Genomic DNA, 15,299 nt, shown 5'->3' on the forward strand with positions numbered 1-15,299 from the left:
CAATATTAATTTGTAATAAAAATTGAGATATTATGTACCGGTATGTCTGAGTTTTTGGAATATGTGGCTTGGGTTTTCTTACTTGGTTTTGTTTGTTTTTACTTATTACTTTTCACCTTCCTATTAAAATCCTGCAGTGGCTTCAGTTGTTTCCACAACTTTGAGGTTAAAGGTAAAGGGACCCCTGACAGTTAAGTCCAGTCGCGAACGACTCTCGAGTTACGGCGCTCATCTCGCTTTACAGGCCGAGGGAGCCAGTGTTTGTCCGCTTTTGCAGACAGTTTTTCCAGGTCATGTGGCCAGCATGACTAAGCTGCTTCTGGTGAAACCGGAGCAGCGCACGGAAATGCCATTTACCTTCCCGCCGGAGCAGTACCTATTAATATACTTGCACTTTTTGGCGTGCTTTCGAACTGCTAGGTTGGCAGGAGCTCATCCCATTGCGGGGATTTGAGCCGCCGACCTTTTGATAAGCAAGCCCAAGTCTCAGTGGTTTAGACCACAGCACCACCCACGTCCCTTAACTTTGAGATTACATCACTGCAATATAATCTGCACAAGATGAAGTCTAGTCACAGAAAGTATACAGTACTACAAAAAAGTGTACTGGCAGAAATTGCTTTTGCTAAAACCGAGTAACATAGCCAGTCCTCTAGAATATATGTCTAGAAAACCATTATTTATTATTTCTACTACTATTGGCTGTTATGTAACTTGGTTGTTACATTGGATGTAGCAACACAGTTAAGTGTTTTGGCTCCTCAAATCATAGTTTGCAACATTTGCCTAGACTGTGGCATTCAAATATCCTGTTACTGTATTTACCAAATTGTGCTTTGGCGGTTGGGAATGCTCTGCAGGCTTGCACGCCCCACTCCCTGTTCCCCTTTGGACTCATTTACTTCTTTCACTGCCTTTCGCTGCTTAGCAATGACTGTGATTCATTGGGGTATCTGAACCAGCATAACCACAGCTACTGCTAACAAAAGTTTGCTCTCAAGCAATAAAACGATGCTAAATTAAACCGGGATATACGCCTAGTTTCCATAGTTTAGTTTGAGAACCAGTGGTGGTCAGTAGTAACTATATACCAGTTACAACATCCTGATATAAGATGTTTGGTAGAGAAAGCTAGAGAAACTCATAAACTATAGGTCTCCTTTGATTGCTTCTTTAGCCTTGAAATTCTTCTGGTTAAATTGCCACAAAGGGAGGGAAAATATGCATGGGCAGGGAGAAGCGATAATGAGGAGCACACAAAACTAGGATGTGTTCTAATCACTGAAACATGGTTTGATACTCAATCAGAATAATGTCTGAACCAAACTTGCAACCAGGGCTTTTTTTCATCTGGAACTCACCAGCATCTCTCAGGTGGGCACTACGGCCATTATAAGAGAACGGGGGAGGCATTTATGGTGAGTTCCGGCACCTCTTTTTCTAGAAAAATAGCACTGCCTGCAACAATTCTCTGTATTTGAGAGAAAGAAAATCCTATTTTAATTTCTCCTATGAACTTGTACAACTGTATGTTGGATAATTAGCACATAACGTTTTTTATCATGGAGTAGCTTCAAGATATGGGAAGTGATTACTGTGTGTCTGTGTCTACACTTTTTAAAATCAAGTGTAGCTAGGTTTGCATGACAGGGTGCTGTAGTGCTTAGAGTGCTGCAGAGCTGGCACGGAGGAGACCAAGTGTAAACCCACATTCAACTATGAAGCTTATATGGTGACCTTGGAATAGTCACTATATCTCAGCCCTGAACTGCCATATTTAGAGCTACTGTTCTATATATATTTAAGAATAATACTGGAGACTGAAATCTCCTTTCAATTAGGATTGTGGAAATGTGATTCTCTAGTTACTTTGGGGATGGAATTTATCTTCTGATACTTAAGGTTTGTGTAAAAGAGTATATGGAAAGTGTTAACATAATTATTCTTTTTGTCGTATATTATTGCAATTGCAAATGTTTGGCACTCTCACATATAGATTGTGTTTACCTGCACTAATTCTTTCCCATCTTAAAAACTGGCATTCTTTAATTCTAAAGTTTCAGTAGAAGTCTCTAATAGCCTTTTCTCTTTAGTTCCGAAAGAGTGCTCAGCGTCTTCACATACAGTTTCTATATGAATTGCTGAAATTGGTAGGATCTGTTGAGATAGTGGTTTATACATCAAGCATAATATGGACAATCATAAATTGTTTTGAGTTGATGAATAGATTTCTCCCACTAGTGTTTCTTAAATTAATGCTGATGGAATTTGAATTCTTGCGCGCTGAAGCTGATATTGATACCTAATTCTTAGTTTATCATTTATATGTTGACGGAGCAAAACAAATCTGTTAATATTAACAGATTGCCTTCTGTCTTCCATATATGGTTTGGTTCACATGTAACACCAACAGCTGGAAATTACACCCATATGAGTTCTTCCCATGCTTTGGAGCTATGGGAAGAAGCCCTGTGCCCACCCACTTCCCCTCTCTGTCCATCCTCCATTGTGTATTCCACTTCAGTTAGGATTGCAGTCCTAGTTTGCCAGTTTGGATGTAATGGCAAACTACGGTTTGATCAAACAAAGAAGCAGAGTACCTGAGTACAGAGCTCATTCATGTACTGCCAAGATGTGATTTGGCATTACACATGAAGCAGCTCAATGTCTCTACCTCTTGTGCCTGTCCTCTAGTTTACTTTGAGCTTTTTTGAAAGTATTTACTTTTGATCTGTAATTTTGCAGGAAGCCAATCTAAGGCACTTCCCCACCTCTCTAAATTTGAGATGAATAAGCTATGGAGATATATCATGCCAGCCAAATATACAGCATTAGGAGTATTTACTTCACTTTTACATAAACTAAATGATTCATATAGACCATGCCAGGTTGTTTTCCTGTCTTTACAAATGTTATTGCTGAATTTGTAAATAAATGTGAAAATTCATTCATCCATGTTTAAAACATATTCTTGTGTAATGTTCAGTTTTTAAGATTGGGTGGTTGTAATCTTGGGTTATTGTGTTTATATTATAACATGCATTATTCCCTTGATCTTGATTTGTTTATTGTTTTTATTGTCCTTATCAGGAAAGCAGGTTTATAGTCCATTATATACTTTGTACCTCAGCATTCAGCTAGACATTTGTGCCATTTTTAGTAGTACTTTAGGTACTATTTTCTCAGCAGAAAGAAAGTCAATCTGCCAAATATTATTTTGAATATAGATCTTTTATAGAATTATCATTGCTCACTGCATAACCTACTTTCATAGCTAGTTCTTCTGGTTATATTAAAGTGCATCCAGTTCAGGATTTGGTTCAGATACTGAATTCTATCAATAAATGTTTCCACAGTCGGCACAACTCTTCTGCATGTAGTAAAGATATATCATATCTTACTCCTCTGAGCTTGCAGAATGAATACCTTTATTTTTAATTAGTTACTATGACTTTTTAATGTCCAAATGGTAGTTGGTAATGTGTTTTTTGGAGAGAGAAGGGAAAGTAAATCTTTCCATCAGTTTTAAATAAAATAATGATTTCAAACAGTATAACAGTACAATCCTATACATGTCTACTCAGAATTTTCTCTATATAAAGCTACCCATTTCTATTTCCTCCAATACATCCACTATTACACTGTTTACTGGTGATGGCTATCTGGTAGGGCGACAGAGTGCAGAGTAGCAAGTGAGGGTGCTTTCTGCAGCTAATAGTGCTGGCATCCCTCTTGTGGCTCATTGAATTGCTTCCAAGGAAGGAAGAACCATTTGCAATGATATAAAGGGACAGAGTGGTTTGGTTGCTGCTGGAATAGCAGAGACAGGGTTATCTTCTCATCTCTTGCTTGGGGCTGCTGCTTCACCTTCTGCTTGGTGCCCCTGACCTCCAGACAAGAAGAGCTGAGGATGGAAGAGCTATCATACTGCCTGTGATGCCTTCTTCACCCACTTCTCTCTCACTCTTGCCCAGGTGGGAAAACAAGTCATGACTGACACCCCCTCCTTCCTTGGCTCTTTTGCACAAGCTGTGCTCTGCTAAGGGAGGGAAAGAAAAAGTGGGAAAACTCAGGATTTATTTTACTCCAAGGTGGCTGCTGCATGCCATCTGCAGTGGAGATTGGCTCGGAAGTGAAAATTGTTGGAACAAATATAGTTTATATGTGCATATATATTGTTGGTTTTTTATTTTGGTTGTAATAGCTGCTGAAGTTTTGTGGTCACTCTTATTGGTCGAATGATATTTTGATTATTAAACTTGTACATTTCAACAGCAAATATTTTTTTTAGAAGGATTTCACCCAGAACCTTAAAAAAAGATTGCATTCCTATGTCCATGTTTTTCAGATACTTTATTGAATGATATAATTTATTGCCTTTCCAGCAAAAATTGCTCAAAAAGTATATAAATGCAAAATTTAAAAGGGCAGATTATGCCAAAATGCTCATTTTGCCAGTGACAAGTACCATCCCTCTGGCAAGTGGATTCTCTGCAAATATGAAGAAGGAGAGGGTGTTTTGTTTCGTTTCCCTCTGTAAAATCATAGTGAAAGAAAACAGACACATCCCACTTCCCCACTTCCTAACTACAAGCATTGGGGAAGAAGTAATATCCATGCTGCTGCTTGCATTCTCTGAAGACCTGCAGGAGGTAGAATAAACTATTGACCCTCTCCCAAGTGCTCTGAACATGCTAGAGAAGTTGGAGCTGGGTGGATGGTGGCAACCACAAATGAAAGATGGCTAGCAAGCCAAGCAAAAGATGTGTGGATATCTGTTTTATGATGTGATGTAAAATCATGTTTTTAGGAGAAATGGATAACATAAAAATTTTTATACCTTCTTTATTAACAATACTACTTTACATTTATTACACTACAATAAAACATTAGTAGTTTCTTATACATCAGAAACACTGAGGGCTGTATCCAACAGAGTTGTCTTGTTGGTGCAAGAACTTCCCCTCTCTCCTCCCCCAGCCCAGATATCTTCTGGAGTTTCCCCACAACTCTCCAGAGCAATTGTTTGGTTGTGTCTGTGTGTGTGTATGCTGGGAACACGGAGGAGAAGGGAGGTCAGGTTCCATTGCAGAAGTCTTTATGTGAATGAGATGACTTCTGTTGGATACAACCCTTTATTAATTTTTAGTAGCAGCTCATATTAACGCAATTTAAATGACAAAAAAATCATTTTGCATAAACCTGATGTTGCATTTTATTTTGCTTTCATGCTTTGTTAGAAATATAAAGAAAAGGATAAACATAAACAAAAACACAAGAAGCAATCAGAATCCTCACCGTCTCTGGTTCCTTCTCTAACAGTAACTACAGAGAAAGTAAGTGAGCTTTTCCTACATCTTCTTTAGAATGACATTTATATTCTTGGTGTATGTTTTATGGAGTGAGGAATTCTGCTGTTGCTAAATTGCTTATCACAGAGAACCCCCTATTGATGACTAGCAATCCTTCTGATCAAACAGCTGTGCTATTAGGTATTTGTAATATAACAAACTTGATTTTTGAAATGTACATATTTTCTAAAAAATGGGATATCATTGATTCTATATTACTGTTCCGCTAAAGTACTCTGCTGCTTACATAAATAAATATAGTAGAATAACCTCAATTATTTTAAATTTTCATATTCTCATTTGTAATCAGAGTTCAAACTATAGTTTTCCAGTAAGTATCATGGTTTAGATGTTAGAGGAAATTCTGGTTTAACAAACCCTGGAGTACCATATATATATAGTACAGTACATGTATGGTACAGCATAGTCTGTTGAAACCTCCACAATTGAATCAGTTGAAATACATGAAACAATATTTCCAAGTAATTAGCTGGTTCAATTATGCAGTATCAGAGAAAGAGTAAGTGTTGGGCAGTAAATCCATCCGAGGGAGGAGGCAGCAGACACCACTGTCTCCATAGGCATTAACTGCCTTGTGAACCCACCCAGTCAGTCCCTGCTGACTAGATCTCATAGGCCATGTTGGGCAAGGGACAAGATAACATGTTTTTGGCTTGACCCTTGCAACCTTCCTGCCCACATTCTCAGGCTGCAATAACTCAAACTGATCTCACATAAAAATAACCAGATGGGTGTTCTAGACACCTCTACAGCAAAAAGAAAGGAAGGAGAGTAGGAAGTATGGTCTCAACCCCAAAAATCATTGGCAGTTTTCCAACTAATTTCTGTTAAGAGTAGACCCACTGAAATCAATGTGAATTGGTCCACTGTACATATGACTAACACTGGATACAACTCACAGATTATTGGACTCAAATCACTGCATTTCTGGGCTATATTTTTGATGCTGTAGAGTTCCTGTCCTTCGTCTACTTATGTGACTTCGTAACACATCTTCTCCTTTGGCAGACATTTTATCCAGTAGGCTAAGTATCATTTTGGTTATCGTACCCACCCCCTCTTTGCTAAAAGAAATGTATAGTACTGTCTCCATAACCCAGTGGTCTTTAGGCAAAGATGATATCTAAAATAATGTTTTGCTTCCAGATTTTCTAAAAATAAAATCTTTGCAAGAGAATCAGAGGAAATATTGGCATTTGGGCATTGTTTTGTATATCAAAATATGTTCATATCTCTCACCTGAGGATCTTGTTTCTATGCAAGTTCTGTGACTTACATATAAAAGGAACATTCAGAGATTTTTTTCCTTTGGTGCTTTAGGTCATATGGAGCTCCTATCATTTGAAGTTTTCTTATGTAGGTGGTAGGCTTAAATTTATGTTTCTGTTCACAAAATGTGTTTCTAGATTTCATGGCTGTGGAGTTAGCTTTCTGTTTCCAACACCATGTTGTTTGAACAAATCTGTAATATAAGCAGAAGTATAACTGGAAATTATACCCATATGAGTGTTTCCTAATGATACCCAAGGGTAAGATTCAGATACTTTTCTCTCAAGTGGTGTAGAGAAAATAGATTAAAACATTGGGTACTATTTCCCCCACTTTTTCATAAGTGTTCATCAAACTAGTCTGTAATGCAGTCACCTGACTATCTTAATCACCAGTATTTTCTCTCTTCATGGCCTTGTCCTTTTAGAAAGAAAGACCTAGCATTCCTCATGTCAAAGCAGCAAGTTCCAACACTGACCTTCCTTTTGTAACTGAAAATTCCTAAGTTTTAGAATCTCTTGCTGGATGACAGTTCTATAATTTATGTAGATGGGATTCCAGTATTCAAATGTGAATGCACTTACACAGTTGCATGTTCTTTGCATTTCTCTATACCAATTGGTTAAAAAATGTTTCTGGAGAGATAATAGCCAATTCAGAGACTCTCAAACACTCCACTGTTTTACAAGTACCTTGGTAATGGTTTAATAAAATGGCACTATTTTCTTTAGTTCTACATACAGCTGATGGTTTCTCTTTTAATATACTATAGTACATTAGCAGCAGCAGCAGCAATTTTTTTTTAAAAAAATCAGAAGTAGTGTTTGGTATTTGACACCATAGAGAGAGAAAAATAGAATCAAGCAAAGATATTTGGGCTTATGGGGTAGCTCAGCACTGTGGCAGTTATTAGCATAGTATGAAGGGCAAACTACTGGATCACATTCCATAATGCAAGAATTAAAATATACTGAACTATAACCACTACAAGCATGTTTGGTAGAGACTTTTAACCAGGGATACAAGTTCTGTTCTGGAATTGCATCTTGAAGCTGGGCAAGTTACGTGTTGTGTGCTTTCATTGGATGAATCTTGTTCCTTTATTTTAAAGAACTGTTTAGGATGGGAGTAATTGGGATTGGGACCATGGCACACGGGGAGAGGAGTTAATGCTTCCCCCATCATGGTCCTGACAAAAATGATGTCCCTGAAGCTGATGCTTGTCCCAATGGGGAGCCTGTTCTTGACACCAATGACAGCCTTAGGTGGAGGAGTTGTTGGGCAAGAAGGTCAACCACTCTTTTCGGCATGCTGAGGTCCCCATCTTTATCCCACCCTCCACCCCAGCCAGCTGTTGCATCAAATAAAATAACTATACATGTTAATTGCAATATTTGCTTGTTGGCTTTTTCTCCTGAAAAAGGTGGAATATGGATGAGAAAATGCAATACAGTCATACCTTAGGTTACAGATGCTTCAGGTTGTGTTTTTTCGGGTTACGGACAGCTGAAACCCGTAAGTACTGGAATGGGTTACTTCTGAGTTTCGACGGTCGCACATGCACAGAAGCGCTAAATTGTGCTTTGTGCATGTGCAGAAGTGCCGAATTGCAACCTGCGCATGCACAGACGTGCTGCTGTGGGTTGTGAAAGCTGTCAGTTGCGAACGTGCATCCCACATGGATCACGTTCACAACCCGAGTGTCCACTGTACCTCATTTGAGAATAGTGAAGATGCTGGTGTAGAATACTCCAAATAAGAGCCTGTGGTCTTCCTTTGTGGTCTTCTTTCTCAAGGCAGAGCAGGTTGCCCTAAGAAGCCATTTAATTTCTCAAGGCATATGAGGGGAAATAATACCTAATGAAATGGCCAGATTCTTAAAACGTCCTAGAAAAGTGTCTGAGAAAGATGAATTGTAATTAGAAAGGCACTTTCTAGCTTTCAGCTAGGCTTCAGTCAGTAAGCGCCCCCCCAATCCCGCCCCCTGTTCTGGAATGCTAAGCTTTAGTTTGTCACTTCTGAGGCTTCATGAAATTTTGCCACAATTTATTAGCTTTTAAAACCAATTATAAAATAGAAGTTGGTTTATAATTAGTCACAACTGAAGCTGCTTACCTCACAAGACACCTAGAATAAACAATGGCTTGCCTGTTTGACGTCAGGTGGTCCACAACTTTTTTTTAAGAAAGATAGACACTCAGAATAAAAACAAAATGCAATACGAAACTAGAGTAACACAGGCAATAAAAATAATGTCAGCAATTAAATGCAGCAGATTAAAACAGTCTTTAACAGTTCTGGGAGAACATGGAGACTTTTTCCTGCCTCCAAAGGATAGCAAAATAGGCACAGGTGAGCCTGTCAGAGGAGACGTGGCATCCTTGCTGTAAAAGGCCTCTGGTTTCCCATTAGCCTCACCACATATGTCAAGGGCACCTAAAAGCATCATTTGCTGACCTACACATGGGAGGTTTGATGTAGGAACATGCATTTGTTCAGCTACCCTGATTCTAAGCAATGTATAATGTACAACGTCTTCAAATACTTGTTGGCATCGGTCTGTCTTGAGAGACAATGGAGTGCATCTCCAGGAGCAAAGTCAAACTGCTGGAGAAGCACAGCACCTGCTGTGTTGGTAACTCATAACTGCTGCCTCCTGTGTTATGTTTGCTGCGTTAGCATCACAGAAGTGACCTCCCTGAGGCGCAAGCCTGAGCAGTATGTATTGAGGTCTTGAGCTGCCCAAACGACAATGCCCCCCTCTCAGCCTCGCTGATGTATTGCTCTGCTTTCCTTTGGACTACGTTTGGCACCAGCTTGGCTGTAGGAGTTGCTGGAAGGAAGCGTACAAGGTGCCATTGAACCGTCTTAGGGATTCTACTTCGGATTGGTGTAGGGTTTACTCCTGAGCCTTTTCTTCTCCCAATGATGTTCTGCAAGGCAGCGGATGTTTAGGACCAGAATTTTCCTTCTTTTTGATGGGCTACCCTCCAGGTTGAGAAGCCCCATCTGCCCCTCACTTCCCTCTACAGCTCATGCAGAAACCGCTTTCTTGACTGTGGGACCTGCTATTGGTCTCATCCGCTCAATCCGCCGGAGCCTGTCTTTGCAGGCAGGGGAAGTCCGTAACTCAGCAAGGGTTTGAAACCCATAAGCTACCCTCACCTGGTTTAACCGACCAGTCAAAGCTGTTCCTGGGGTGCAGCCGCTATCGCATGCTGACAGCTTCTAGGAGTACTGAATATGTTTGTAGAAAAATGTGTGTTAAGTGTAAACAGCACCTGAGAAAACTGGCCAGAGCTAATCTTTTAGTTGAAAGTTTATATTGTGTTTTCAAAGTACATAAGAAAATGTCACCCTTTTGAATTATACTGATTACGCTTTGTTGGTCTTTATCACTTCTAAATTTGCTCTTGGATTCAGCTGGGTTTCATTTGGCTTAAGGAAAACATTCCCTTTATTTTATGGGATGAATGCTGATACATATAGAATCAAAATGGCACCCCACCCACCCACACGAGAGGCAGCAGAACACACAGGGGAACTCAGGTTTGCAGAAGTACAGCATTAGAAATAAAAATAAAAGGGGACCAAGATCAGGAAATGGATTGTGTATACATGTGCACAACCATTTTCTGTCCTGACAGTTGCAGGAGGAAGGAGAAGTACGGGCAGTAGTTCCACTGCCATCCGTACTCATTTGGGAGGCTAGACTTGCAATAACAGCTGCCGCTGGAACTGTGCAAGCTATGAATGTCCTTCATTCTTCTTGTACACATTTGCCTGTCCCAGATTTGAAAGCAGATAGAGGAATGATGGAAATCCCTAAGGTGGGGCTTCTGGCATCTCCCTTAGAAATGAGACTGACTCTAGGTTGAGAAGGAGAGTATGTCAGCACAGCAGGCTACTAAAAGAAATAGGAGGCCTCTATCTCTGTTCAGTTAGAACACAAGATCGTGGGTGGGGGCCTGATGATATCCTGTGGGAATTCCTCTGGGTGTTGCGCCCATGGAACTGGAGAAACTCATATTTAATGTAAAATGCAGTAACTTTGATGAAGTTTAAACATCAGGTGTTAAGTTTAAAATGGCTTCTACATGGTTTAATTTTATTAATTTCCCAAAGGGAAATGAGGACCTCAAATAATTTTCAGCATGGTACAAGTTTCTGAATAAAGCTTTCTTTCATTTGTCACACATGAACATGCAACACCTTTGACCCTGTGGAAATACTGGAAAAAATAAATTTTCTCTATTATGACTTTATTATATTGTATATGGCCACTTACTAGCTGATACACTAGGACTGCACAATATTTTTCTCATGAGTATATTTTTAAAAACTTCATTAAAGATTCACATTTGGTGTTTGAAGTGTGAAGTAAATTAGAATATATTTGGCCTTCATATTTAAGCTGTGTTTTAATTTAATCAATATGTCAAATATGTTTATATTATTTGTGGAATGCTCTCCTCAGGGAAGTCACCTGGTGCCATCATTACATGTCTTTAGGCGCTAGGCAAAAACGTTTCTCTTCAACCAGGTGTTTGGCTGATTAACATTCTATGGCTTTTTAAATGTGTTTGTGGGAGTGGGGTTATTGGTTTGTTTTTGTTTTATTATGTATTTTGCATTCTCATTTTGTATTTTAATGTTGTGAACTGCACTAGGATCTTCAGATGGAGGGTGGTATACGAATTTAAACAACAACAACTATAAGTGGACAAAGTGCTTGTTGACACTTAAGGAAGTGAAACCATACTGCACTTGTTTCACTGGCTTACGTCTGCCATTTTGAAAAAATTCTTTGAAGCATTTCCAAAAATGGCTTTTACAAAAAACAAACCCCAAACCCCATAGTAATTCTGTTGCAGAATTAGGAGTGCAATCTAGCCAAATTTAAGCACTTTGAACTTCAATTAGAGAGCATTAAGGAGATGTTCAAATCTTTTCCATTAAAATGAATGAAACCTAAGATTTTAATGGTTGGCTGAATTGTGTTCTGTTTTGGTTTTTTAAAAAAACAAACCTTTGGCAAGAATTCAAAGGGCTGTGAATGGTGTTTCATGCAAACACACATTTCCTTTTCTTTAAAAAAAGGCCTGCAGCACCTGCTGTCCCTTAAAAACATTATACTTAAGGGTTGGGGAAGCCTTCTTGAGCAGTAGCTGATATGGTTCAAGGGTGTGCAGCTAGAAGGGAAAATATGCAATCCATTTGTGCATATATGGAAGTATTTTAGGCATGTGGGTTAAACCACAGAGCCTAGGACTTGCCGATCAGAAGGTCGGCAGTTCGGATCCCCGCGACAGGGTAAGCTCCCGTTGCTTGGTCCCTGCTTCTGCCAACCTAGCAGTTCGAAAGTGCGTCAAAGTGCAAGTAGATAAATAGGTACTGCTCTGGCAGGAAGGTAAACGGCATTTCCGTGCGCTACTCTGGTACGCCAGAAGCGGCTTAGTCATGCTGGCCACATGACTCGGAAGCTGTACGCTGGCTCCCTGGGCCAATATAGTGAGATGAGCGCCGCAACCCCAGAGTCGGCCACGACTGGGTCCCTTTACCTTTACCTATAGAGCTCTATAGATCCTGGCCCATAACTACTAAATTTTTACTAGTAGAAAATCAGCTTTAAGATTTAGTTACTAATTTTTAAACTGCAGAAAAAATCCATACATGTGTTAATGAATAAGTATAAATATTGGTGTAAATGTATTGTATTTCATCATATTGTATTTTCTTTTATACGTTGTACAGAAAATTGAAAATTACCTTTCAAATTACAATAGTCTGAACAACCTAAAGGAAAAGAGCTATCTTACAAAAGCTTATATCTGCAAATCTGAGGCAATAAAGATTAACTTACAGAATAACCTGTTGTTACATGTTGCAAAAGCATGCATTTCAGCAGGAACTAGTGTTTGGAAAAATAGCTGACTTTTTTGTATTTAATAAATAGAAGTATCATGATTAAGTGTAAGGGGAGGCCAGTATGTGCACTTCTACTAATTGCTGCAATCTGATGCGTGCAAAACTGACAGCTGATATCTTGCTGATATATTAGTAAGTGTATTTTGTTCTTTATAGTTCCCTGTCAGTTTAATTTTTTTTTTAAACCCACCTTTAAAGTGCTCAGTTATTTTAAGTGGCAACTTTATAACTTCTTTTAAATACATAGTTAGCTTTAACTTTCTCTATGCTGTTTTAGAATGTTGGGACACATCTTTGTTTCTGAATTGAAATAACATTGTGTGTCTTTTGGAATACAGTTAATTTATTGTGGTCTAACTGTCTCTCTCAACTTCCTCTTTCCCACTTCAATACTGTTAGACTTACACAAGCACTACCAACAACTCTATGACAGGCTCATTGAAGAGGCTGGAAGATACCGCAGCTCGCTTTACAAATGCAAATTTCCAGGAAGTGTCTGCACATGCTTCAAGTGGTAAAGATGTTTCAGAGGCCAGAGGTTCAGAGAGCAAAGGGAAGAAGTCCGCAGGTCATAATTCAGGTCAGAGGGGAAGAAAGCCTGGTGGTGGAAGGACTCCTGGAGCTCCGGTGTCAGCAGCTTGTACTTTTCAACAAGGTATTATTCAAGAATACTATATAACTTCCATGACTGCCAAAAATTAAATAGGTTAAAAACTTGCAAATTTAGATGTACTTTTCTATGTATTATATTTGATCAATGCAACAACTGAATTGTATGCTAATTTAGTTGAGAGAAAATGTTTTGGGACAGCTAGCAGAAGTAATGCATCTTTTCTTGAAATAGATAAGTACTATTATTGTGATTAGAATATTCCTTTCCAGGAATATTTTAATAGCTATGAAATATAACCATCTGAGGGGATGAACCCTGTTTTTCCAGCTGAGACACAGGCAAATGATTTTGTATTCATACAGTCTTTCAGGTTGTGGATTACATTTAATCAATCACTACATTTCTTTAGTCAGCATGCAGTAACACTTTTTTTTTAAAGAAAACTGTTCATACTACTTACTAAATAATGGACAGTCCACAATCAATGGTTGTTTAAATGGTGATATTTTAATATTTGACACCGGATTTAACTCACTTCATTCTAGTTATCCTTTCCATATGTTATGATCCACTCTTTTTGCACACAGATACCCTACTGTAGTTATGGATTTCTTCTGCCATGACAGAACAATCAGGCAACTATGATTAATACTAACCTCTGAACAATGTTTTTCAAAACCATGATTTCAAATAATTGCTTGAAACCTAGCTGTAACATACAACTAACTATGGTTTTACTATAATGGAGGAGGGAATCTTTTGTGCAGGTGAGAATAAGCAATCCACACTTTCCAACTCATGGTGTGGAGGATCATCTGAACTAAGCCAAAGTCACCCTGGGTCTCTGCTGATGAACCTAAGAGTTCCAGGCCTATCACTCCCCATTCCCTCCTACAAGTAAACAGTTTTTGCAAACTTCCTGTGGTATTTCTTTCTGTTCCTCTTACTTTCACAAAATCGCCCCCTCTTTGGTCTTTGGGAGATGGGGGATAGCTCAGTCAGTAGAGCATGAGACTCAATCTCAGGCTTGTGGGTTTGAGCCCCACGTTGGGCAAAAGATTCTTGCATTGCAGGGTGTTGGACTAGATGATCCTCGTGGTCCCTTCCAACTCTTCATTTCTACAATTCTCCTTCCTCAATTTCCTGTGATGCTATAAAGTAGAAACAGCCCTTTCCATTCCTGTTTTCCCATCCTTGCAGTTATTCAGTATACCTGGGCTTTATTCCAGACAGCTGGTACAGGTGGGAAGCCAAAATACCTTGGCATCTCTTCCAGATTCAAAACAGCCTGTTTGAAAAGTAGTTGTTGCCTGTCCTGGGCTTGTGGGGAAAAGACAATAGATCAAACAGCAGATAACATGCTTGTAGAAGGTCCCAGTTTCCACCCCTGGTATCTCCAGTTACACAGGCTGTGGAGCTGGGAAAGACCTTGGCCAGATGCTGCTAGTTAGGGTGGACAATATTGGGGAGACAGTATTAGTCATGATGGACCAAATCGTCTGGCTCTGTATAAGGCAGCTTTTCATAGGTTCAAGTGGGCTAGAAATGTAAATACCAAGTGTGTGTTAACACATACGAAAATCTAATCCTTCCTAATGGATTTTGCTTATATTATCCACATTATATACAGGACATAAACTGCCTAGTATAATATATAAATGCAAAACACATGCACATTTCCAGTGCAGTTCTGTGCATGTTTACTCAAAAATAAGTCTCACTATGTTCAATATGACTTACTCCCAGGTAAGCATGCATAGGATAGTAACCTGAGTGTAGTTGAGATAAATATTGATATTCAAGTAGAATAAGAAATACTGTTTGTAATCATGCATAGCTCTCTAAATGAAATGTGAATGTCAGCTTCCTTTGGGGCAGTACAAACAATTTTTCTTCTTTATTCTTGTTACACTTGAGACTATTCCTTTAGATATTGAGCAGGATTACCTTGTGGTGATTTTCTGTTGTATTTTCTATAATATCTGTCCTCAACCTACATAAACATTACACAGTATGGGAGCATGTTGGAATAAAGACAAAAGGATTAGTGCTCAAACAAGGAAGAAATTAGACATATAAGAAAAGCTGTCTTGGCCATTTCCCTCAGTATAGTGTCC

The 15,299-nt window shown here is 39.0% G+C and overlaps 1 protein-coding gene across 6 annotated transcripts in view; it reads left to right on the top strand.

The window, feature by feature from the left end:
* The window catches only part of MLLT10 (MLLT10 histone lysine methyltransferase DOT1L cofactor), a 101,479-nt gene that overhangs the window by 42,450 nt on the left and 43,730 nt on the right, over positions 1-15,299 (top strand). For 4 of the 6 annotated variants that reach the window (XM_081163152.1, XM_081163151.1, XM_081163153.1 and 1 more), the window contains 2 exons: positions 5,241-5,336; positions 12,969-13,224. In XM_081163152.1, coding sequence (XP_081019278.1) covers positions 5,241-5,336; positions 12,969-13,224 — 352 coding nt within the window. The remainder of the gene's footprint in view (positions 1-5,240; positions 5,337-12,968; positions 13,225-15,299) is intronic. The other 2 variants (XM_081163154.1, XM_081163156.1) reach the window with 1 other exon arrangement.

This window comes from Podarcis bocagei, assembly GCF_964188305.1.
Source record: "Podarcis bocagei genome assembly, chromosome: 12".
NCBI lineage: Eukaryota > Metazoa > Chordata > Lepidosauria > Squamata > Lacertidae > Podarcis > Podarcis bocagei.